The following is a 27,294-nucleotide window of genomic DNA, read 5'->3' as shown; positions in this document are numbered from 1 at the left end:
GATTTCTAGATATATGTGTAATTATCCTTTTCTCTGAGAGATTTACCAAGAAATTTGCATTTTCTATTATCTAGTTTTACGCTTACCCTAAAATTGCTCATGCAAAAATATGAAGTGCTTAGCAGAGGCGACGCTTTAAAGATGCGTAAGTAGAAAGCAAATCCATAAAAGTAGCAACGATCAAATATAAAAATGCAAACAGAAGAGCTTCAATAAAAGGCATTTTCAAACAACTTCCCAAAGATGCGATTTTCCGAGCATATCCGAGCGCGCAGTCAAAAAGAGATTATGAGGCGTGTGCCTCTTAAATTCAATTTCTTCGCAAATAGACATCCTCGGCGCATACGCGAGATAACAAGCGCCAATATAATAAAATGAAAAGGAAACTCGAAATTCCTTGTTTTCAGAAAAATTACATAAATATGAGTACTATTTTTAGATAGTTATGTTTTTGTCGTAAAATTATGAAAATTGATATAAAGCAGGCGAAATAATGTTTATATTTGTTCGATGCGATCTCACTAACATCAATTGATACTATATATGCATCTTCCATATATTTTCGATTCAAATATTCTATTCAATCTATAGTTTACATATGTTAAGATCACGAAGGCTATAAATATAAATCTATCTTAAGCGTTACGGAACAGTCGGAATATGCGTGAAACACATTCCAGCATGATTCATGAGAGTGATATTGTAGCTATCTATTATTCTATTTGTTTCAATACACGTACTTTGTCTGATGTAACGTTCAACCGACACCCAACAGAGAAATAATAGACGATTCAATTGATAAAATGAGGCAATAATAATTTATACATAAAACACACACATAATTTAATTGTAAAATAAATTAAATTTTTGTTAAAAAGCTTCTCAAAAAAAACATGACAATAAATAATATATCATATAGATTCTATAGTAACATGATTTTAAAAAATAACAAAAATTTATTTTTCTTAACATATTCTAAATCCATGAGTTAAAATTTTAATTTTAATTTGAGAAACAGATAAAATAAAAAAAAATTTAAGAGATCGAGTAATAAATATAATATGTTATCGAGAATTTAAATAATTAAAGAGAGCTACGTATTGTCATATGTATCAAAAATGTTATGAAATAAAGTGACTGTGTGTAATATTCATTGACGCAAGTAATACAAATATTAGCTTTATATCAAGGGAAAGAAAGAACTTCATGAGAATTAATGTCGTATAAAAATATCATTTCAAACATTTGCATTGTTAAAGAAATCGTTGTGTCCAGTCCTCTAAAATAATAAATAAAAAACGAGAACATATGCACAACGCGCGAAAGAGTATAAATAGATATTTATTAATTATTAATTAAAAGTTATAAACTTTTGTTAAAAGTCGCCAAAAAAAGTTGCAGAATTATTTTTCTCTCACACAGTGACTTCCTTTACTTCCATAACAAGAAAATAATATGAACCATTAAGTTCTTTATTGTTGTTAAAAAGAAATTATATTTCAATAAAATATTACATTAAAATCCTCGATAAGCGGAAATTCTCGTTGTAAGCGAACTGTACAAACGCAAGCTTACATTTGACATCTGTAAATTGCGTTTTACCGCAATTTGATCATTAATATAATATATTGTCGATATGAAACGTAACGCACGTGCGTATACATTTCATCTGTTTGAGACGTAAATTCAGAGAGCTGTCGCATTTAATCATATTTTCTTCGCGTGAAATATTACAACTAATTTGTTTCGACGAGCCGGATTATTGTTTCACAAAATGCTGATCGAAGCCGCGATACCATCAAACTGCGAATTTCTCGTTGGTCTCCGCTACGTGATCGATTTGCAAGTTTCATTAGTTCGTTCCCGACCCTTCATTTGTTTACGATACGTGCCCGCCTCGGTCGCCGGAAACGAGTCGTTTGTTACAATGTATTTTCGCTTTTCGGCCGTCCGGAGAGATCGTGGCTGCTGAATAGAAACATCTCGCGAAATCGCAATATGCACGAAACGTGTTATGCATACATATAGAAAGGAAGAGAGAAAATCTCGGCGCTACGCTCCATCGCATCGGAAGCGTCAACTCTTTTGCCAGATTTATTGTGTTTTCACTTACGTTGAGATTAACCTCGCGTGAATAATGTACCAAAGTCTGAATCGAAAAGAGGGTATGTCGTAAATTTCGAAGATATCAATTATTCGAGTTAAATATGCATTTAAATGTTATATTTAATATTATAAATAAACATCTTCTTGTTGTATATATATAAAATGTGAACAATTATAGCGTGCTAAATTCGAAGCTAAAAGGAACTCTTAATATTTGATAAGTCATTTTCCGTAACTTTTTCAGTTTTTTGCTCGAATTGGTAATTCCATGAATAATTGCTCTCTTTTATCTTATATTTCAAGTTTAACTACATTAATCGCGTTGATGGAAGCAAGAGCTGCAATATATTTGAATTCAAAATTAAAGATGTTCGTCTAAAATATTCTCAGTGTCAAACTATGGAGATGCTATTACTGTGTGAATAAATCTTCAACTTTTGTCACCAAAAAAAATGGTTAAAGTTTCAAAAGTTGATAATACTTAGCATTTCCTATTGATATACCTATTTACTCATATACTTATGTACACTTTGTGCCTCTATATAATAAAACTGAATATAATATGTATTTATGAATCTTAAACAAATTAGCCGCATCTCTTTCAAAAATACCTCTATGTTTTGTTTTAATATCGTTTGAAACAGTTCCCTCTTAAATATATTATTCGAAAATATGTCGGGGGAAAATTTTACGGCGAAAGCGATGCAAAATAAAATGCATGATCGTAAATTTCGCGCAATTTGTCCGATATTTAGCGGACCGTGCCTTGATTAAATTGACGCAATTTGCGATGAAAAACGTGTCAGCGGGATGAGTATTTCGAGTGTGGAATTATTTTTATGTTGGCGCACCGGAGAGGGAAGCTCGCCATTTTCTGGCTTTCGCTTTATCTCATTGTCAGCGCTCGATTCTTTGTACCTCTCTCACACTAGGTGTAAAAAAAGAGGCTTCGAAAATTTAATGAGACATAGTATTCATATCACGAAAGAACAACTTAATCAGCGTATGTCAACGAAAATCTTTATAGGATATTTTGCAGAATACTTTATGCTATAATAATTTAAATAATTCACTTGCACGTATCCTATGCTAATGTTGTATCCGCAGCAATCTAGCAACAAACTTTCCTCTCAAAATAGCGGGATAACAATTTATATTTTGCAAGGATTTTAAAGACAGCAAATACGCGAGTGATCGATGTCGGGTTCGATACGTCGAGGCAGCTTAACCATTAGTCATCCCCGCCTGCGTAACCCACAATTAATTATTATCCTGATAAATGTCACATGCTAGATGTTTCGAGAATAAATCATTATATTGGCGATGATAAGCATGCGATCGTCGAAGTATATATCTAATCATGCAGGTGTCATGTAATTTAATAATTGCTTGATGCCCGATTAAAGAGTTGAAGCCGATTTCGCACGATATACACATAATAAACATTCAGGATATAAAAAATTCTAATTACAAATAATAATATAAATATATTATCAATATAAATAATATATATTTTTAAATAATTATAAATAATATATATTTTTTAATGTGTGCCTTGTGAGCATCAATAATTCGCGCGTTTGATATATACAAAGTCAAAAATTATTTTAAAATATTTTATGAAAAATAATAAAGTAAGACTTTATGAATGAATAATAAAATTAAACAAATTTTATAAGTTTAAAATAATTATATACATATCTTTTGTGTAAATTAAATTACGATTTCTATATTTGATTATATGAAAAAATCTAGAAAAAGCCATAAAAGCTTGTCTCTAGTTTCATAAATACAATTGTATACATTAATTAAACATACATTAATCTTTTAACAGCTAAGATTTCTCGATTCATTATCAAAAGAAAGAATTAGTTGCCTTCTAATTTCTGTTAAATTATAGAATAGTCTATATTCAATAAAATAAAACAAATTTCATATTACATGTTATACGCAAGTTTACACTCAGTAGTTTAACGGTAAACAGACTCCTTCGTTTCATATACACTAAATATGGCTCCCTAAAACCCATATTTACGTAATGCGACTTGTACTTTATTTTTGTTAATAGACCATTACATACATATACATGTTCTACTTTTATGTCCACACGAAAATAAACAAGTCCTTTATCAACACCGGTCTAGCCCCCTGAGAAAGTTCTCAAGGGACAACTCAGGGAACTTTGTTTCCAACCAATAACCTTTCTCAGGTGTGTGTGTCATATAGGGGTGAGAGCATTGGAAGAAACGGTTGAGAGAAACGGAAAACTGTAATACCACTTGATAAAAGACAAGAAAAATTATGAGGGAAAGAAAATGATACGCGTGCGCGCGTCTTATGGAATCGTAATCACGCAAATTATTCCCTTCAATTCGCAAAAATAATATTTAGGCTTCCAAGAGATAATGGGATGGCAAAATAATCAATATTTTTGCAGATTAAATTACCCTCAAAATAACGTAAGTTTGAAGAGATCGCGAAAGTCAAAAGTTTATATATTGTTTGTACTATATTTTTTTTTCTTTCTCTCTATTTCTTATAAATTGATCAAGAAAGAAAGAGAGGCGACCGAGTTAAATAATAAGAGAAAAGTTTCGGCGACGTTCAAACGTCATTATATGAGCTATCCTTTATTCTGAAGATCTTATGAATCCATAGATTCAAACGGCTGCATTGACTTCCCCCGGTTTTAACTCGAGAGGATGAAAAGCGAGATTATATCAAACGGATAATAAGCAAGTCTGTAATCAGTGAGCGAGTGCACGAAATCCACGGGGATTTTACTTGAAAAGTTTTGTGCTTCATATTCTCAATAGCTTCGAGACACGTTCCTCTCGTCCTCGGAGAGAGAATGAAAAGTACGACAGATTCGAAGGTATGGAAGAATCGTGTCTGAAATGCGGTAGATAGAAAACAGAACGATGCAAGGGGAATAAATGGACGCGCGAGGGGTAACACATACATATATATATATATATATATATACGACGGTACGTAAATTCGTGCGCAAATACCGATACGATCCGTGATAGATGTTTTAAATCCCCTTACAGAAAACGAGTTTTGGCAACGGATTGCTTTTCTATATCGGTATGTATAATTTCAAGTATGAAAATATATTCTCTTAACTCTCGGCTGTAATATTTTGCTGCGATATTGTTACGTAATTTTAATAGGAATAATTTTTTTAATATTGTAATAGTACAGATTAATACGATAAAAAAAAATTACGATTTCCTATAGTTCTTTAACACTAGATACGATTCCAGCTTTCAAATTGCTCTCGTCAGCAGTCACCCAATTTTTAGAAATTTTTAATTAAATTTAAAAAATGGAATATTTTAATGCATACTATAGCTATGAAATATGACATGTTGGAGAAATTTTGTTGTAATAAAGATTAAGTATGTTGCTAGGTCTTTTAGCCCTCAAAAAGAATTTATTCGCAACTTTTAGAATAGACTTTACAGTTAATCACGAATATGTTATTAACGATATAATCGACAAATTTCTTTTGAAGGCTATTGGCTTTGAAAGTCCCCTAAAACACACACACTCAACATATTTAACTTTGATTACAAAACTTTTTCAACACATCACATACTATAGTTATAACATATATATAATAAAATACATTAAAATAGGTATCTTTTTCACAACTTTAATAAGCAATTTTTTAAAATATGAGATAGTGGATTGTTTTGTGCCTAGAGAAATAAAATTTTTATATGATTAGAAAATTAGATAGCACACATACTATACCTATTGTATAAAATCCTAAAAAATTAACTGTTTTTAATACCTACCGAGATCTTAGTTTTGTATAGTATTGTGACAAAAATCCACAATAATAAATAAGAATAATAATATACAAAAATAGTATACAGCGATACTTTTTCTTTATACGTTTCTCTTTGCCGTTTGTAAGATCAAAGGAAATATCTGAGTATTTACTCTCTGGCTCTCTTTCCCGGGCAATCTTCACTTTATCAAATTAATTAGAATTATGAAAATTGACAAAGAAAGTTGTAAACCTTCAATTTTGTTACGATGACGAAGAACTATAATAAGTAAATTTCCAAGCAATGTAAAGGCAGTTCCCTCGATCCCAAAAGGTTTTTGACAAAAATTCTTCTTCTTCCGCCGCCATGCCTTTCGGGGAAAATAAAGAAAAATTCAAAAGAGAATTAACAATAAGAAACATAATAAATTGGATGAAAATCAATGGAAAAAATTCGAGTTTGAGTGAGATCGTTGATAAAACAGAATTAACAGATTTTACACCGAAAGCATCTGTAAGCAAAAAAAAACGAACGCAAGCGTTCGCTTAACCGTAAGCTTAATTAAAATACGAATACGCAATCTGTAATCCCACATAGAAATGTGTGTACATACGCGCGTTTCGATTAAATTTACATGCAAATATCCTATTGCTGCCTCAACAAAGTGAATTCAGCACATTGGATTTTTCCTTCGCGCGCACCGCTTATTATAAACGAGTATCAGCGATTTTTCGATGTTATCGTGATCGGACAAAAGACACGTTTGCACAATAGTTTTCAGATATAATTCGCATACGGATATCGTATGGAGCGTCGTGTAAGCATCGTAATTACTTTCGACCATAAAAAGAGCTACACGCCTAATCAAGAAAAACATCAAGACAGCAAAAGCTTCTTAATTAAAAACTATTGATCCAAGTTTGATTCCATTCAACGCGAACAGATAACAAACTCTCATTCATTTATTTCCTTTGCAAAGTTCAATAAAATTTTAATTTTATACATATAATTATCTAATCATTTTTTGTAAAAAATTATATTTTGGAAAATAATATCTCCGATTCTACATAATCTTCCGAGTTTACAAAATAGATTATACATACAATAAAACATCAAATACTTCTTGTTATCGTTTATCCGCAACAAAATTTTCAAACAAACAAAAATCAAATAAAAATATAATAACAATGAAGCTTTGATTTAAAATAAAGATTTCGATTGTTAAAGAAAAGCAATATCCAAAGATGTAATCGTTGTTTTATTGTACCAGATAATCTTATAATGTTTGTTCTGCAAAAGAGCAAAAACGTTAAATCGTTATTTGAAAAATATAAAATATTGAAAATTCAGATTTTATCGAGTTTAATTCATTTTATAAAACGCCAGTTTTTCCATTGTTCGACGACATATGTCAATTTCGAATTTATCGCGAACTTGGCGCACCCGTAAAACGTCGTTCTTATATGCACAAATCTGACAGAGAGATTTGCGACCCGATTCAAGTTTACTGCGAATTTGATGCACGTGAAACATCGGTTTCACGTGCCGCGTCTCTTTCTCTCTACAAAAGAAAGGGGAAAAAAAGATGTGTACTTTTTCGTTTGGTACTCACCCGCGCCAACGCCACCGCCGGAAAGCTGTCCCACGCGAGCTGCGTCTCCTCGCCCGGATTCCCGCGACGCTGACCTGAAAGAATCCTCGCCGCGGTCAGGGTGCTCATCCCCATGCCGTCGCCGACGAAGAGGACGACGCCGCGAGCCACCCCGGCCGGCGGTGTCGTGCCGCTCACGCTGGAACTCGCTGCCGCCCTGATCCGCGCCTCGATCGCCCGCGTCGCCGCTTCATACCAGATCTCTCTCTCTGCGAACAAAATAGCCTCGATATCATGATGTGCAATCGAACACATTATCAATTTCGGCACAATTGCATTGACAGAAAAATTTAGTGATGTGCAATTTCTGCCAATTCTTTCGCATAATGATATTCGAATTGAGTATGAGTTGACCAGATGATATTAAGATTCTCAATTGTATATAGTGATGTAATCGTATCAACATTGATACAATTATGAAATAAAACGTTATCGTCGTAAAATTAAAGAGAGATATAACGTTAGTATTTTTTAAAAAAAGTTCTAACGTAGATCAATTTTTACTTTTCAAATCTCAATTAGCATTAATCTGACGAATAAAACATATTATCGCTTATCTTTTCATTGAAATCATTTTTCTACTTTTTATTAAATGCAAACCGCTGATCTCAAATAAGAAGAAAAAATCTCTTTGATCTTTTATATAATATAATATAACATAATCACTTACAGTGCAAAATATATGATATAAGGATATCTTAATTGATTTTATTTAAAAAAACATTTAGCTTTTTTTCATGCAAAAAATGATGAATAGACAGATTAGATAGATAAAGTTGAGTTGTAAAATAATTTATCCATAACTGTTGAGGATTATAAAAGACATTTTATTTAGAAAAACTAGAAAGTTAATTTTGTCATAGTAACTGTGCCTTAATACAGAATATACCGAGAAAAAGAAATCAATTTAGATATATATCTCGAAAAAAATACGATCATATAGTGAAAAACAAAATGATTGATATATTCGCTTAAAATATCAATCATATCACATGTATTTATTCGGAAACATTTTATGATCGTATCAAAGATAAAATTTAAAAATTATATAATAAGAAATTGATTTCAGATAGGCATCATATTTATTTATTTCACATTAGAATGGATAATAGGCGAAAAGTATATAATAGCACGAAAGAGATTTATTTCTTTCAGTGAGTTCTTATCTTTTCTCCTTTCCAATCAACAAAAAATGCACATACTAAACCATTCATTTTAATACCGAGCAAATGATCCTAATTGCCTACTTCTCGATAGCTCTATCGGGAAGTAACGAGTAATATATTTTACTGTCATACTAATTATCGTATCTCTTTTTATAAAAAACAAGAAAATGAAAGAGAAACTGATCTCTCTTTCTTAAAATGAAAAAAGCAATAATAAGAAAATAATTTTGTTTCCTTAAATTACTTGATACTTAACGAATGCTTTACTATCGCATTCATTACACGAATATCTTATAATTGGTTCATAGAAGGATAAAATATACGCAATTAATATTCAACAAGAGATTTCAAAAACCAGCAAGATCCGTGCAACCATTTATAGTAAAAGAATAAAACGAGCCAGAATATATGCGAGAGTTTAAAGTAGGGTCGCGTGTCAAGAAAGTTTTAAGGCCGAACGATTTCGTTTCAAACTCACGGCGATATTGCCGGAAGTAATAGGTTCAGCGAGAACGACTGTTTCTACGAACCGCAGCGAACGAAACCCTGTTTCGTGCGGTTGCGGTTTCTCCGATTCTCTGCTGCTCTTACTCTCTGTTACGACTCGATAATGGATAAGTTGAAGCGTCACACCATGACGATCTATAAAATATCAGTAAATATAAGTTAACGCGATAACGAATTTTCGAGAAAAGTATTTAAACTAAAAATAAATGCAATCGAATACAAAACGATCCTGATAAGACCCTCTTTTTCTGGATCAAATAACGTGATAAATCATACGAATAAAATCATCCTCGACGATGTTTTTACACGAACGATTTACAGAGTGTCTACCTATATTTTTTCGTGTAATCCCGAGAACGATCGGAGATTTTGAGTGTGAAACCCATCGCCTATCCCTAGGGAAACCTATCCTCTATCTATCTTTCTGTGCATTTATCTGTCCGTCTTCCCTGTCGAAGAAACATGAGAAAACGACGCTTCTGCAGACTTCCGTGTTGAACTAACCCATCCGAAACTCAAACCAGAGTACACGAAGAAACAGAAATTCTCCGCAACTGCTATTCGATCGAATTCATGGAAAATTTAGATGTCCCGGCAGAAGGCGAAAATATATTCGCGAGGCGCACAATTCGCGCATGACTCGCACTTCCACTGATTCTTGCGAGTCGTTAAACCCGCGAAAGTCTGATGAGTTTTCTGCGAGAAGAGGTTTCGAGAGACTCGCGCGGCGTTTCGGACGGAAAACGTAGTCAGGTTTCGCTCGGCAGCACAGGAATAGCGCAACATTTCTATGCATTCTGAACATGACGAGCTTGCGTTTGCATATTTCAAAACAAACGACACGGAAGTAGCTCTTGAATTTTTAACTCCATCACAAAGTTTGATTAATAATATGTTCCACGTGCGAAATAACACTATTATAACGGTGAATAAAGCGAAGCACGATCTACGACATACTCTACAAACAATCAACTATTATGAGTCGCACGATTAATTAATTCCGCTATTAAAGATTCATAAACGGATTAAAGCAGCTATTTATCAAAACGAATAATTCGCGAAATTTATTCATTTAATATAGAAATCAAAGCGATGATAGAAAAGATGGAAATTATAAATTCGTTGCACTCAAGCAATAATTATTTCTTTAATGAGTCATGCATATATTTCTTGTATTCAAATGTATATCTAGCATCATGCTTCTTAGGCCTCGAATGACAATAAAGCATTAATGAATAAATAAATAATTTTTTATTTATGTATTATGCGCGCGCGTGTGTGGGTATGTGTGTGTGTGTGTGCGCGCGCGCGCGCGAGCGGGGTCTAACAAAGTTCTGGGGCGATGTCTAAGTTTTATTTCTTGCAGTAGAACCTTTACTGGGAATGTTAAATGGTGGTTTTGCCACAAAAACTGCAGTAAAATTTCAGCTTAAGAATTCACCGCTCACGAATGGATTACACTAGTGTGCTTACACGAAATATAACGATTGTTAAGTGCATACGATGGTATAGAAGATATTTAGCAAGGTTGGGAATAGCACTGACAATGAGAAGAATAAAAAAATTAAAGAAATGAAAGAGAATTGTTAAAAAACTCAACTGAGAATACCGAACAACTTTAAGAAAAATGACATACTTATTCTACGAGAGAATTTCTTACAAATCAGATATATAAAAGACTTTAATAAAGATTTCAATAATCACGGACTCCTTGAAACACATAATACAATAAAGTTGCTAAAAAAGTTACAAAATTTTAACACAAATAATGAAAATAAAACTCTTTTTTAAATTTTACAAGAAAAATAAATTTTGAAACAAAAAAACTCTTCTTTAAATCCAATATTTTTAAAATAAAATATAAGAATCTATCCTTTTTAAATTTTTCTTAATTATGAATAATTTATTATAACATTTCGAAGAAAAATTAAAAAGACTAACATCTTTTGCGACAACCTGTAATGCATAATAAATTTTATAAAGAATGATTTTTCTCTCAATCTACAAACAATCAAGGAAAGGACAAACTTTGCTAGATATTTTTAGAAAAGCCCTTTTTTCGTGTTTTCTCTACAATCTAAATTCTCATCGCCAAGAAGGATATGAAGAGCGACTATGATAAAAATGACTAAAACTTCGACATAAAATAAAGAGTAGGTTGCGTGTCAAAAAAAATGCAAAGAGAAAAAATGCGGATTTCATCGGCAGTCACAACGTAGCCTCCATGATCAAACGAAAGTTGCTGCGACGTATATTGCTTGCTGTTACTGCTGCTTCAAACTCCTTTGAAGACTCTGCGAAAGACCTAGTGATTTGCATATGGCTTTTTTTAATTGCATTAGCATTCAAGATTAAAGTCTTTTCGTTCTTTGAATAGCTCGCAAAATTCTATGATGGAAGCGACATAATGTCGTTTGACGCGAAGAAAAAGTACAAAAATGTTAAGTATGTAAAAGAGATCAAATTATAATTTTTGTCGAACGAGGCATGCTTTTCTTAAATAAAAATTATTAATAAAAAGTCGTTTTGAAATTTTTGCCGCGCAAAAATTCCGTCGTGAAAATAAAAAGTAAAATCATATAGTTTTACATCTTTTGATGATATTTATCCTAAATTTTACGTGAAAGTTATGCGTACGAATGTCCTGCGCTTATGAAATAATGTAAAGAAAAAATATTTTTACGGAAACGCGAATTTATTTTATGTATCCAACAAAATTGAATTTTTAATCGTTTTTAGATGCAATCGTGTATTGATAATTTTATTTGGCATATAACAGTCAGAATATTTAAAATCGTATTTACATTAAATCACAATTAAAATATATTTTATTTTATTTAGGAGAGAGAGAGAGAGAGAGAAAGAGAGATATGATAATTTCACTAAGTATACGTCAGTTATTGTAAAACGGATTTTGAACTCTGAGTCAAATCAATTCTCTACCTCGAGGCACATATAAATTGCGAAAGCATATGTATCTATAGCTTATTGGCCCCTCTCGCAATTAATATAAGCTTGGCTAAGATACCCGAGAGACTTCAAGTTGCACGAGTTTCATTTCAAATAGCTTCTGGCACGCATTCTACTTTCGTCCCGATGGGAACAGTTTGCATATTATGAAAATAGTATTATGAGCAAGTACAGTTTTCTTTAACTTATTTGAATCTGATAGTAAAACAATTTTACATTTTCCACAATTTTTCATATTTCTGATAATTATGATGTACTTGGAATCAAAAGTCAGATTAGCTTCGACGTATTTTTCCTAAATCTGCGCAAATAATAACAAAAAAAGAAATATGCATCTTTCTCTTTCGCGAAACGATATGTCGAAACTCATAAAAATTGAAGAAGCATAGCTCGTAAACGTTTTTTTTTTTTGTTTGTTAAATAGAGGATTGGAAATGACTATATGCATTAAATAATCGTGCAACGATCCGTGAGATTTATTCGTAGATGTACCTGTACAATCGTAAACGATGATGTCGGATATGCACGAGAAGCATTTCTCATCGATTTTTCACCGTGACGAACTATTATACTTGTACTCTTGGACGCAATCGCAGATTGCATCTTTAATTTACCATCGTTGCTACGTTTCTGCCGGAAGGTTGCACTGGATATAGTACACAACTTAAACGAAAGAACTTTATTGCCCCTCTCAGGTTTATCGCGGCGCACTCAACTTCGTTTTATTTATGAATTTGAAGCGCGGAAGTCACGTTTACAAGAGTAACGCGAAATCGATCCGTATACGTGCAAGGCAAACAATTGTAACAGAAGTTTACACAATGGCGTTTTACATGCAAGGAACGTGCGGGTTCAATCCCGCGAATTCGTAATCAAGGAAAAAATTATCGGCGAAGAAAATGAAAGATTTTCGCATAATTTGCTCAACGTGTGTGATCGAGGAGAGTTACTATAATTACCGCTTACTCGGATCACTGCTCGCGCGTGATATCATTGTACAATAACACAAGAGTAGAATATAATACGCTGGCGGTTAACCAAATGTTTCTCTCTCTCTCTCTCTCTCTCTCTCTCTCTCTCTCTCTCTCTCTCTCTCTCTCTCTCTCTCTGTTGTATATAGCTCGTATTTATGAATTATTCAGTCATAATTTCTCATTTGCAGAAGAAATTAACTATTCATACACATACGTATATGCGGAGAAATACACATACATACAATATACGATGATTATTATGTGAGCAGATACATATAGATGCAGCGACGAAATATGAAATATTGACGGTTGAATATTCCCGAGAAACGTGGTCAGAAATATTTAAGGAATAAATACCCCGAAGGCGTCTCCGGGGGAATTACAACTCCTGCGCGATTTAGAATTATGCGAGTGTCCCGCATAGCACGGGATTCAGACTTTTCATCTCGAAAACTCAATGCGAACTCAATGCGAACGGTTTGCATCGCCAGCCAATAGCTACAAATATCACTCGATAAGCAAAAAATATACATCAACATTTCTATTCTCACCATTATATCGTATATTGAGTTACAGTGAATAGAAATAGATGTGTTTTGAAGATTTTGATAAAAAATCACGAGACATCATTCATAAAAGATTTTATTTTGTAAAATATTGATGCAAAAATTTTCCCACAGCGCTTTGCGCATATATGTATATTTGGTTTTATAAATCGCTATGTAAGGTATCCCTAATTTACGGACACTTCGACATGTTAAAATAATAATGCTAGAGAGATTAAGTGTAGTTAGGATATTTTAATGTTTGAAAAAAATTGAGATATAAATACATTCATTTATATATATAAAGAATGAAAATCAAATATACAACGTAAACAGTAAAAATTAAATTTACTTGATTTTAATAAAAGAGTAAACTGTTTTCTTCTACATATATTAAGAGTTATATATTAAGAGTTCTGATCACTCGTTTTATGCAATTAAAATAATAATATGCTATTCTTGAAAATATGACTTAAGCATATTTAAAAAATAAAAAAAAAATATATATATGTATATATTCTTTAATTCAACAAATTCGCGAAGTAATCGCCTATGAATCAATGGAGAAACGCGATAGTTAAATATTTATAATCAATCGACGAGATTTATTATAATCGACGCCTCTGTGGCGGCAGCAGAAAGCTGCGGAGAGCTTTTAAGCGACCGCATCTGCGATGCAGATGTCTGCACAACTAAGGGAAAAGTTGTGGGTAACCACGCAGATTTTCTCACTACGGTCCCCAAACGGGATCGACGGTTTCGCCTTCCGTCAAATGCAGCGTCGCACCCAATTGCCATTTACAATGCAGAATTATGCCGGTTGACCAGTTTCGCGCTTTTAAGATCGCGGGCACGTACATTCGGTCTGCCCACTTTTAACGAGCCATTACCATTTTCCGCTTAGAACGCATTCGCCGAATAAACTTCGAATACAATCGAGTCGTTCAGCTGCGAGTCTCGCGCCGTTATAGTAAATTCGAACTGGATCGAGTTGCCGCTATGCAGCAAAATCAATTTTGCCAAGGTATCACACGTCAAAGGCTCGCAATAAAAATATCGACTCCGAAGGATTTCGCGCACTGCGTGAGAAATTAGTTTGCGCATTGCTTGCTTCGCTGTCTATGGCAGGTTAATTGCTTCGATTAAAAGACCAGTTCCGTAAAGTTATATGCTTTTGGAATATCTCGCACGAGCGCATTATTATGCAGTAGAATATATATGGTAATTATATAAGCGGTATTCTTGCGATTCTTGAAAAGATTTTGTGTTCGCGAAAACATTTTTTTATATCAAACTTATCGTATTAGAATAAACAAGTGTAATTATTATTTAAAATTCTGTTAATGTAAAGTTTATTTCAAATTAAATAAAAAATAAAAATAAATATTACATGTATGTGTGTGTGTGTGTGTGTGTGTGTGTGTGTGTGTGTGTGTGTGTGTGTGTGTGTGTGTGTGTGTGTGTGTGTGTGTGTGTGTGTGTGTGTGTGTGTGTGTGTGTGTGTGTGTGTGTGTGTGTGTGTGTGTGTGTGTGTGTGTGTGTGTGTGTGTGTGTGTGTGTGTGTGTGTGTGTGTGTGTGTGTGTGTGTGTGTGTGTGTGTGTGTGTGTGTGTGTGTGTGTGTGTGTGTGTGTGTGTGTGTGTGTGTGTGTGTGTGTGTGTGTGTGTGTGTGTGTGTGTGTGTGTGTGTGTGTGTGTGTGTGTGTGTGTGTGTGTGTGTGTGTGTGTGTGTGTGTGTGTGTGTGTGTGTGTGTGTGTGTGTGTGTGTGTGTGTAAGATCTAATTTATAAGCATTTAAATTCTAATATTCATAAATGTGATATAAAAGAGAAGAAAAAAAGTGTTTTTCCCCTAAAATGTACATTCTTATAAACATTTTGTGTGTTTAAATAAAAAAATAAATAAATAAATAAAATTTGCCATTAATCTTTATAAATAAATCATTATTTGACAGTTAATCTTTAATATTAATTATTTATGTATTGATAATATTAATTGTATTAATATTATCAATACATAATTGTTTGTTTACGCTTCTTTCTTTCATGATATATCTGAAAATAGATTTCGCAGGACCTGCCCAATTTAGGGAAAAAACATCAATGCGATCTGTCCATAGATCTGGCGATTACGACCAACAGATGCAGTTACTAAATCCGTCCATTTCATTCCGTGAAATATTCGCGCGCTTTATCCGGACTCGTAATATACGCGAGAAAATATTTACGTGATCGCAAAACGACTATCACGGAACAGAATAATAAAAGTGCGATAAAGTTTTCTGGCTTACTCGAGATATAGCATCTCTTATGCAGCGTGTCGTTGAGCACGCGAGCATTCTCCGTACGCAAATAATCATCGGTGTGAATAAAAATAAATGTAAGCTCATTCTCACGAAATATAAAGTTTTAATTCGAATAGATTTATATATTGCTTCCAAGTCCATATCGGAACAGGATTCTTCATTTTTCATCATTAAGCATAATCGCACGCAAAATTAAAATTCTGTCGCAGCAAATTCTTCAAACTAAATGCAGAATTAAAGATTATGCGCAGAAATTACCAGTAAAATATATTCAGAATTAAGTTTCTTAAAAAATTCATTTCAATATATTTCGTAAATTAAAAATATAGAAAGATTACGATTCAAATTAGAATAATTATAAAACTGTAAAAATTGTATATACTTCCTGAACGGAAGCTCATGCTCATTATTATTTATCCTACCTGTGCCTCGCAACCGCTCCAGAAAATTAAATTTAGAGGCGCGACAGGTCATTTATCTAAAACTCCACTTTTTACAACATTTTATTCAAAGTCTGTCTCGCGATGCGCTTAATCCGAGAACATCGATATTAAAGTCGTATCAGTATTTTGAATTCGACGGCGTTGATCCGCCCAAAAGATTCACTTTTCCTTGTGATATCGTAGAATCGAATGGCGGCTACCGCTATAACGTTTACGATTGCCGATCTTTCGCGCGATACCGATAAACTCAGTGCGAATAAATTTCGAACTTCGTAGAAACTTCACTCGGCCGCAAAGTTTTATGAAGGTTGTAACGATATTGCGGCTGCTTTGACATAGAGCGAAAAATATATAGAAAGATCCAACAGAAGAATTTGAGAAGGATAAAAGCAAGGAAGACAACGAAAAGAAGAGAGAAAGGAATAAAATAGAAAATAGCGCAGGAATGAGAAAAGAACGAAAGAAGAAAAGAAACAAGGAAAATTAAGCAGAATCAAAATCGTATTCCAGCAATCGAACGATCTATATGCATGGAAGAAATCAGCCGATGATCATGATTATCTGAGTCTATCGAAATGAAAAAACAAACAGAATTAGAAAACCGACCGAAATTCACCAAATCTATTTAATCTGCCAACTCTGTGCAAAATATAGACGAACGAATCAGGGAAATTTGAAATGAACAACTCCATTATACATAATACTTGCGTTTCACGGATTCATCCATATTCATTCGTACGTTATTTCTTATTTCCTGAATCCGTTATTTCTAATTTAAATTTTTTTAATTGTCGGATAATTCCAAAATTTGAATTTTTAATTTAAAAAAAATTATCAGATACATTATTAAATCATAAAAATTAAATATATAAACAAGTTTTATTTTTCTTCTACATCTAATATAATAATTTAATGTATGTGTGACTTTTAGAGAATTGTGTGTATATTAAAGTTTCACAAAAAGTCTGTATAATTACCTAAAACATTCAATATATATATCCTGAGAGGATTTATTCGGACACAAAAAACTCGAGAACGAGAGAGAGGAGAAAGAGAAAGAGAGAGAGAGAGAGAGAGAGAGAGAGAGAGAGAGAGAGAGAGAGAGAGAGTGAGAAGAATCGAACGCTTCAGCTAAGTTATTTATTTATTACGTAATTTCATTTACACGTTTAACGATACAGCTTGCGTTGTAATCGTGTTATTAAACAGCTAAACGCGCTACACAAAGCTGTTATACAAACATAAAATAAGATTAGCGGAAATTAATCCAATATTTGCGGCCAGTAAAGCCATAACGGTGATATAATTTATATCGTACATATATACGTATTATATATCATATCATATTGGTAGCAATAGAATTACAACGCATACAAATGGAGTTATTTCCCGTATAACGAGCCATATGAGAGAGATGATCAATTCGAAGCATGATTTAAACACGTAAGATACGAAAATCTCTGTAATGAGTTTCGCGAATTCAATAATTAGCGAGTAACGAAATTTAAATAATATCTATAATTTTCCAATCACTCGAATTTAATTAATTAAGTTGAGATAATTGAAATTACAATTTGAAATAACCGTAACTAAGCAAAATTCCGGCAGTTTTCCTACCTTTTCTAACAATCATAACGAGAATGTAACCGAGTTTATTTAGTTCCATTTGGATGTCATTAAAACCGAAAATTATTAATTACTACCACAAATACGTCACGCAAAGCTCTAGAAAAATCAAGCACGCAAAATATGGAAAAGAATTTAGTCTATGTAAACAGAATGATGTGTGAATTTCTGTTTGTTCATTTATTTATCATAATTCATAAAATCTTACCTGATTTTTCATCACGTTTTCTCATGTTCTCACATTCAAGATAGCACCATCTAAAATATAGGCTGCATAAAGTATACAAAATTAAATAATTCCTTTTTTTTTTTTAATCAACTTTATAAATATTAGCTAAATAAACGCGTGTTGCACTGTCAAGTTTACCAAGGTAGCAGCGCGATATTTGCGAAACAAAATTATTAAAAAATGTAGAACTTCTATATAAAATATTTCTCTCTGTATAAACACGACCATTAGCATCTTCATTATTTCCCTTCTCGCCATTTTTTTAGCACTTTACGACACCCGATAAGCCGTTCCGGAAAATGCCGCGTGCAATCATAAAGTAGGAACGTGGACTTATGGTCGGCGCCATGAGAATAATCTCACGCTTTTCGCGCTTTGCTGCCCTTCCCCCTGCGGCGAAATAAAGAAAGACCCCATTGTGACGGAGAAATACCGACCATAAGATATGGTTTACAATATAATAGTCGATTTAACTGTGCACCTAGATATATTTATTATACCGGAAACTCAAAAAATTACATAGACTTATGAATTTATAAAATCTCGCACAATTTTTAATAAAAAAGCGTAGAGTAAATGAGCTAAAATCTTTCTAAATCCACGTTTTTCATCTCTCGTCGCAAAATATAAAAAACATATTTTGAGAAAAAATGTTATACATAGAGAAGGTTTTACAAATATAACATTTTAATATTACAGCAATTTTAAGAAATGGTACAAGAAGATATAAATACGTCTTCTTTTATTTTCTCCAAAGATTAATCAAATTATATATGACAACAATAAAACAAACGTATATTTTTGCCTATCGGAACTTCTTATTTGAGAAATTATCGCGCAACAATATTATAATCTTTCATGTTGCGGAAGGCAACGTCAAAAGATTCTGTATAATCGCGGAACTCGAATTTTAATATGTGTTACAAAAGCACTCCGAAGGAAACTTTAAGCGACGTAAGATAAGTGGAACTTATTCCCTCCAACAGGACGATTTACGTAACGTTACTTCCGTCTCTTACCGTGGTATGTCTTTTCATCCTGACACCAATACTAACGCATAAACCGCCAAGTCTGATAAGCTGTACAGTGGTGGAAAAGATCCGCTAAATTCCAAACGTGACCGAATATATTATACGAGATTGTCGCGTGTTGTACTGGATTTATATGTATAACTTTTATGATTTAGAGCCTACAGCGTGTTAAATCTAAATTCGACATGAATAGTTCCACGTAAATAGTAGTCTTTTAGAAAAGATTCGTAAATATAAAGTCAAAAATAAAACAACTATGCTGTTATCATGTAGTATTTCTATCTTTATTGTTATCTTTATTGAAAAATCTAAAATGCTTATCTTAACGAAAATTCGTCGAATGTGATAATTCGTGCGAAAAAATATCCGATTGTACACCACGATCAAAAAAATAAACGATCTTTCCAAAATCGATCCAATTGTTATACGCAGTGCGCGAAACAACGCGTTGCATCGCGCGCAAGCGGAAAACTCGCGCGTTATTTTCCGGATGACGTTACAAAATTTCACTCGCTCGCGCGCGCCCCAATGTAAATTATTATTTCAATATTTAACGCGCAGGGATGGCCGTTTATGATTTCCATGGCGATGCGCCTTTCTCAAAATCACATAGCGATTTTCAAGAAATAATTCATATTCGTTGCTCGTGCGTGCGATATAAAATTCCAATTGTAATTTCCCCTTTGATTTACCGACCGTACGGTGTTATACTCCATTTGTCCGATGCATAAAAGCGCGGATAGTGCCCAGCCACCACTAAGCCCCGGACGTGATGGATAATGTACCGTGGACAGGTGCCCATAAATTGCGCACGTGACAATAGTTCTTTCTTTTTAAATGACATTTCTGCACTCTTGTATTATTTCTTCTTTCGCAAAAGTACGAGCATATATACTTTTTGTGTCACTTAAAAGAAAAGAGAAAAATAAAATGAAAATATAAAAACGCATATTTGAAAAGTACGCATGTGATGCCTCTTTGCAATAAAAACTTATTTTTCAGAATATTTCAAAGAAAGAGAGAAAGAATCGTTGAATGAAAAAATTCTTTCATCGTTCAAAGAGAGATTCTTTTAATCACGCATTTATACTCAAATCTTTATTAGTGTTCGATTTAATCGGGTGGATATGCGGTTTTAATATAGTTACTTGAATGAGCTTCGAGAATAGGTCATCATATCGACCGTAATCATTCCTTCATTAGCCATCGCGTTTGTACAATATATAGGTAAATTGATGATTACGCCTAACGAGCATGATTCCTCGTATATAAAGTGATGCGGTAATTGAAATTAAACGTTAGATACACTGTAATTAGTAATCAACTATTTTGCTGAGGAATTCCAAGTCACAAAGGAACGCATCAAATAATTAAAATTTAGTTTATTATCCACAATACGGCAATATCGATATTCTGATACTTTATTTCCAATATTAAAGATTTTTTCCACTGTTATTTTCCCTCTGATATTAGTAAGAAGTATCGATAATTCTCTTCTTATTGATTTATTGATTGATGATTTCTATTTTTCTATACAGTAAGAAATTCTTGCAAATTCAATATTCGCATTAATTTTAACAGATTTATTGCGTAAAACTTTTCTTGACAGAAAAAAAAAGAATATCGCATTGGAATTGAACCTTCAATTATTAATTTTTTTTTTTTTATACAAACAAAAGAGAGATGGAAAGCAAAATTCACGTGGGATTAAACTTTGAGAGACTCTATGTACCTTATTAAGGGTTAAGCCTTTATGATCGTAAGTTGCGATACCGTTGCCAAAATGATTTGGATATACAGGATTACGGGCGCAAAGGACGAGCTAGATTTAAGCGTCTGTAGTCATACGCCGTATGGATACGACAGCCGTTGTGGCTGATCGTTGTTTAACGGTATAACCACGTACGAAACGGCGCTTTCCACTTACATCGTCTATCACCGGCGCCGAGCGTCTGGTGAACTAATATAAGCTCAAATGGCCAGACTCTTCGAGCGAACCCTTACGTAACTCAAAACTAGTATTCAACTTGCTTGAAACACCCGCCGATTCTGATACGTACCAATTAATTCCGCTAATCGCGCAGAGATGTAACGTATACGATACGTAGAGATAGTACAAAACGCAAATTATGCCATTTGTGTAAACGAAATGATACGGATAACAAATATACGTGATAGCAACTAATGGAGAATCGAAATATAGAGGTAGATCGATTCGAGATTATTTTTTTATCGTCTCTTCACAAACGATATAATATCACGAATATGATTTCGCGGAATATTTCGCGAGAGAAACGTCATAAAATATCGAAATTCGCGTATCGATGATACTTCAAATACGACGCATTATGCATCTAATGGTTAAGTCAATTCGTTAGTGAATCTCCACCGATATTTCCACCGATAATACGAACGTCAGCATACAACAGAGGATGGAGCAGGCGTATGATGCACGATTACGCGAATGGCTGACATCCCCGTGTAATTATCCCGTACGGGCATTGTGTGCTGCGACGTTCCTCGAATCCTACAACTATACTAGGTACTTCTCAGATAGAGACTAAGCTCTCTATCGACAGAAAGCGACCGGATAAAGCGACTGAGCTCTCCATCGATAGAAAGCGACCGGATAAAGCGACTGAGACACCACTCCATTACCAGTGATAACGATCATTTTGTCCTGAACAATAGTTACATATATCACGAACGCGTGAGGGAGGAAATTATGAAAAACAGAAAGAAATATCGAACCGAGATCTTTGCGTTGCCAATAACGGAAGAAAAGAGATATATAAAGACAAGAGATTTCAAACGAGTGACGATTAGAAAAAATATGCTTTGAAGATTTTCACATATATAAAATAATAAAAGACGGCATTCATTTTTTGCAAGTCCATCTCTTGTCAAAGGCGTACTTTATGATTATCAATTAATTTCAAATTTCTATTCGTTTAGACATCCTATATTATTGTGCATAAATGGATTTTTGCTTCGCGAAAATTTTGCGAAAAAACACTGATTACCGCGATGTTACGTCGAAAAATTTAAGTATTTTAGCGACTTAAATTCGAGAACTGCAAGTAGTCAAAATCACATAGTCTTTATTTTAAATTAACTTTTATTATTTTTGAATAAAATTTTAATCCAAGGGAAAATGTTGTAAACCAATATTAACAGAAAAATTTTAATTACGGAGAAATTCACGCTTAGAATTTTCTAATATAGAAACAGTAGTAAAATGCGAATATCATTCAATATCCAAACATTTGCATTCGAATGTAAAATAAGTAAAATTAAAATTTACAAACTGATATTATATTACAAAAACCAAATATATGTTATAAATTTGCGAGGGAACTGATGAGATCCATGCCTTATACACTCTTGCATGATATTATAATCAACTTCGGGTTATTAAGGAGATATTGCAACATGGTATATCCACCCAACCTGCGCGTGCAACTAATGCACAAATCGTATGCACGCCACGCATAGCCGATGTAACGCAACATTTTACGTTCAGGACGTAGCGCAACTATGTTCGCCAGATGCCACGATTACAGACATTATTATTACAGCGTAACTATGTAGATTGTGATTGCAATCTCAACAACGCCCAAGCTCACGAGATTAAACGAATATAAGACGTATCAAGAATTTTAACAGTATTAATAAAAGGAAACAATATATTAAAATTTGAATAAAAGGAAAAAAAGACGGATATACTAATTATGTGTGTGTGTTGTGTATTTTAATTCCGAAAATACCATACACAACACCTGAAATAATTTATTATACAGTTATCTTCATGTACTTCTTATGCAAAATATTTCAAAAACCTGATTGAGAGATTACTCTTTTGAATATCAATGTTATAGATTGTTAAAAAAATTTTATAGCTATTTGATATTTAGTAAATGCAAATTTATTTAAGATCATAAATTAGAAGCAAAATATCCTAAAGAAAATAAAGATCATAAATACGAAATGTAAGTAAGTGAATAACTAAATTCCATTTATGTCGTAGCGAAAGAATTTAATTAAAAGTTCAGTATTTTTAAAAAGTTGTAATGCACAGAGATCTCACTTCAAATACTAAAATTCACAAATTATTTACAAAATCATAATATTTTATGCACTATTTCTATCTTTTTTTTTTATATAAATTAATTTTATATAAAATATTTTTTACGCAATTTAAAATAGTGATTAAAGCAAGATCATTTTAAAAAAGTCTAACCGATGTACATTTTCTGAGGATTATGTTTAAAATATGCAAATATATATATCGGTGTATTTTTATATCTACAATCTGGGAAATGCAACACGTGACACGACCGCGTGGCATCGTTTTAACAAAGAACGTTATTTAATAAGCCCTCTTGTACGCGCCACTCATAATAAAAACCGAATTATCTCACTATGTGCACATACGCACATGTACTTTCGCGATTTCTACACATGAGAGATAAAGTGTCACATAAATATACGTCATATAAAACTACGTCACTGTTAAAAAGTTAATTACGTTCCATTTAATAAAAGCAGACGCGACAGCTGCTACGATGGCAAAATATATCTCTTAGAGATTTTTAAGAACAATTTGTAATATTTGCATAAATATATACGTTATTTATATGTATTATAGCGGGAGAAGTCAAATAATGTGTTTTTGCAGCCAACCACTCCTATTGTACGTAGTTAAACGTTTGCCATAGCACTCAAGCTAAGTGGAAATATTTGCTTTTATTTATTGCGGCATTGAATGGGAAAATAGAAGCTCACACACGATGTACTCCATTCAGACAATGCATTGTTGGTACGTTAATGTAGCGTTAGTATAAATCATTGACTTATCAAATTCAATAAACGCGCTTTTCCAATGAACTTTGCTTCTCTAATCTGAAATATGATTGATTATATCAACACCTATCATTACTGTGGAATAAATAGCACACAACTGCACATATGGTTTCAAATATGGTTACGAGAAAAAAACATATTCAGAAAATTTCTATAGGCGATAAAAAGATAATATTGTAAATTATATAATATATGGAATATTATTTCGAGCGGTACAAGTTTGTTTGTCCATAAATTAAAAGTTATTGATGTTTTTTAACATCAAAACAAATAATAATCTTCTCGATTTGATGTATACATTTTGTACACATATATCATTCTGTTAAAAATAACAGACAATGGTTGATTAAGATTATTCAATAAATTCCGTATTATAATCAAACTATTTTTGTTGAAAATTCCACAATGCATCATGCATATAATACATGATTGCCCCGTAATAATAATATTACTTTAAAATTTTGTGGCACTTAATATTTTATAAACAAGAATTTTTGATGTGTGTGTGTGTGTGTGTGTGTGTGTGTGCATTGCATATTGTTGCATATTGACCGTGTATTAAATTGCAAATCAGGTATCTCCGGTGCTATCATCCAACTTATTAAGTGTTCTCGATACGTGAAAACTTTTGACTGCGTTAGAAACTCGGAAATCCCCGAAGAAAACTGTTATTAGATATCAAACTTGGATGCTGTCGTGCAAGATGCCGGGCTTAAGAATATTTACAAAATCTAAACACATATCTTGCATAACAATCCTCTTCCTCTTTTTTTCTCTCTACAGGCTTCTACGTATCTCTAAAATATATGTCCGAAAATTTTAATCTTTTGCTATTAATGAACTACATTGATGCTTTATTTTATGCTCATGAATAATTCTGTCCGAATAAATACGCAAACTTTTCGTCTAATTCTAATCCGGCAAACTTTTTCCATCTCGCGAACCAAGTATATAGTTATAATACAATACTTATTATAAGATGGTATGAAATTTTTGAAAATAATTTCGAAGTCAATTGTTTGCCACTATTGAATTTTAATTATTGGATCTTTTTGTGCACCTTTTTCAAAGCTTTATACTTGTGAACAAAATAATCTCAACAAGTAAATAATAAAGTATAAATTATTTATCCAATTACATCAAATCAAGCAGCAAATTATACATACTTGGTTGTATTATTAACGGCAAACTGTACGTAAGCTCAATCACAAGTTGTAAGCGTATTATGTAGCATGGAATGCATAAATTATATGCTAAGCTAAGCTGGATCGTCTAAATGGCGGCCTAGGATGCGAGAATGACGAACTGACGTTCATTAAATCTACAGTTGCAACAATTAATTGACAGAGCACCGCGAACCTAACGGGACATTATCACTATGAATAAGCAAATATAAATTAAATATATTTTCCTGAATTATTATATCTATGCATTATATTTTTTATCATACGTTAATTAATCTTGACGTATAACAAAAACCGTTTCTTGCAAAAAGAAAAAATAAGTACACACTAATCCGCTAATTATATTTCTCAAATTATATGCTCCTCCACAATTGTTTCTCTCCAACAAGAGAGAAAAATCACTACTTAAAATAATTTATTAAAATTTAAATATTTAAAGTCTTTTAATTAACCCTTATTTTTTCATTCTTATTATTATAATTAGTTCTTAACATTTATAATTTAGATAACTCTTTTAGTATGTTAAACAATTTAGAAAATTAAATATAATATAATGAATAGAGATAAATATGATATTGTTCTGGTAATTATTATGAAAGCAGAATAAGGCAAAACAACATAGATCCGACATTTCCGACGTTATTAATTAAATTTGTAGATACCAAAACAAATTTAATCATATGAACTTCTAATTGCAACATTTATTAGAATTATTACAATTACTCGTCCGATCTAATAGAGCTAACGTTGTGTCATTTCTATGAATCATATTTCTTATGAGGAATGTAATATTATGTCTGTCCAAGCGTAACAATGGCTTCAGCATTAGAATTAGGATTACCTATTGTAATAATTACTTATTGTATTTAATGTATATTGACTAATGCGTGTACTGTGTGATATCATCATAACTGTTTGTCACTATTTCCGTATAGATTAAATTTATCAAAAATTATCCCAAAAAAATTTTAATTATTTTTTTTCTCCCATCTTTATTGCTCCATTTGAATTATTCGACGCCTCTCGTGTGTGTAAAGTTAAAAATATCGATATCAGCTTTAGTTCGCGCAATGTGATATTTGTGTGACAGTTTGGCTATCGTCTGCTTCACGTTCCATCGCAGACTGAGTCATTACGAGGACGGTGCCGTGCAGCGAGAGAAAAATTCTGCACGATCTGGCAAGCATACCAAAAACCACCTCAATCGGAAATGTAAGGAATAACGAATCGGCGATACACAATACGCGTCCATTGTGCCTGCCAAGAATCGCGGAACTGTATTCACCTGCAGATCGTGAAAAGCCGTTTTCTGTTGAAAGATACCTTCCGCTAGCGAAATTGTTTTCCTGATCGCGATACCAACCTACTATTCCATTGAATAATAATAATGAAATTCAAACTGCCATACGTCTGATCAGAGACTACAATCCACCACATTCGACGATTTATTTATATGCTCGTATTTTTCAATTTCTAAAAGCTTTCTGTGACCAAACATTTAATTTATCTTATTAAATTTAGACATTTTTCCAACATTTATATTTCCTTCTTTTTTATTAATATTATAAACTACTTTTATATATAAATACGATAAAAGTGATCTCAATATATCATAACTAAATATTAAAAATATATTAATAAAAATAAAATGTACAAAAAAGTACATCAAAGAGTTTAAATAAAAATGTACCAAGTATAAAAGTATAAATTGTATAATAATTATTACTTAATATTTAGTGAATAAAATTATACTCTTTCTCTCTCTCTCTCTCTCTCTCTCTCTCTCTCTCTCTCTCTCTCTCTCTCTCTCGCTCTCAACTATTTAAAAAAAAGAGCGTTTTCGCAAAGTAATATATAAATATAGAAAAGATAGTCATGCTTCTTACAGAAAGAGAGAACCGTGCAATCAATTTT

The 27,294-nt window shown here is 32.6% G+C and overlaps 1 protein-coding gene across 9 annotated transcripts in view; it reads right to left on the bottom strand.

Annotated features, from left to right (window-relative positions):
• Nucleotides 1–27,294, bottom strand: part of LOC138938492 (alkaline phosphatase) — a 159,173-nt gene that overhangs the window by 124,338 nt on the left and 7,541 nt on the right. For 7 of the 9 annotated variants that reach the window (XM_070305503.1, XM_070305502.1, XM_070305501.1 and 4 more), the window contains one exon: nt 7,501–7,748. In XM_070305503.1, coding sequence (XP_070161604.1) covers nt 7,501–7,748 — 248 coding nt within the window. Of the gene's footprint in view, nt 1–7,500; nt 7,749–18,281; nt 18,344–27,294 lie in introns of all 9 variants that reach the window. The other 2 variants (XM_070305507.1, XM_070305508.1) reach the window with 2 other exon arrangements.

The sequence above is a fragment of the Polyergus mexicanus genome, unplaced genomic scaffold, assembly GCF_030449975.1.
Source record: "Polyergus mexicanus isolate NDT 795.1 unplaced genomic scaffold, iyPolMexi1.0 SCAF_13, whole genome shotgun sequence".
Classification (NCBI taxonomy): domain Eukaryota; kingdom Metazoa; phylum Arthropoda; class Insecta; order Hymenoptera; family Formicidae; genus Polyergus; species Polyergus mexicanus.
This window is presented reverse-complemented; position numbering and strand designations above follow the sequence as displayed.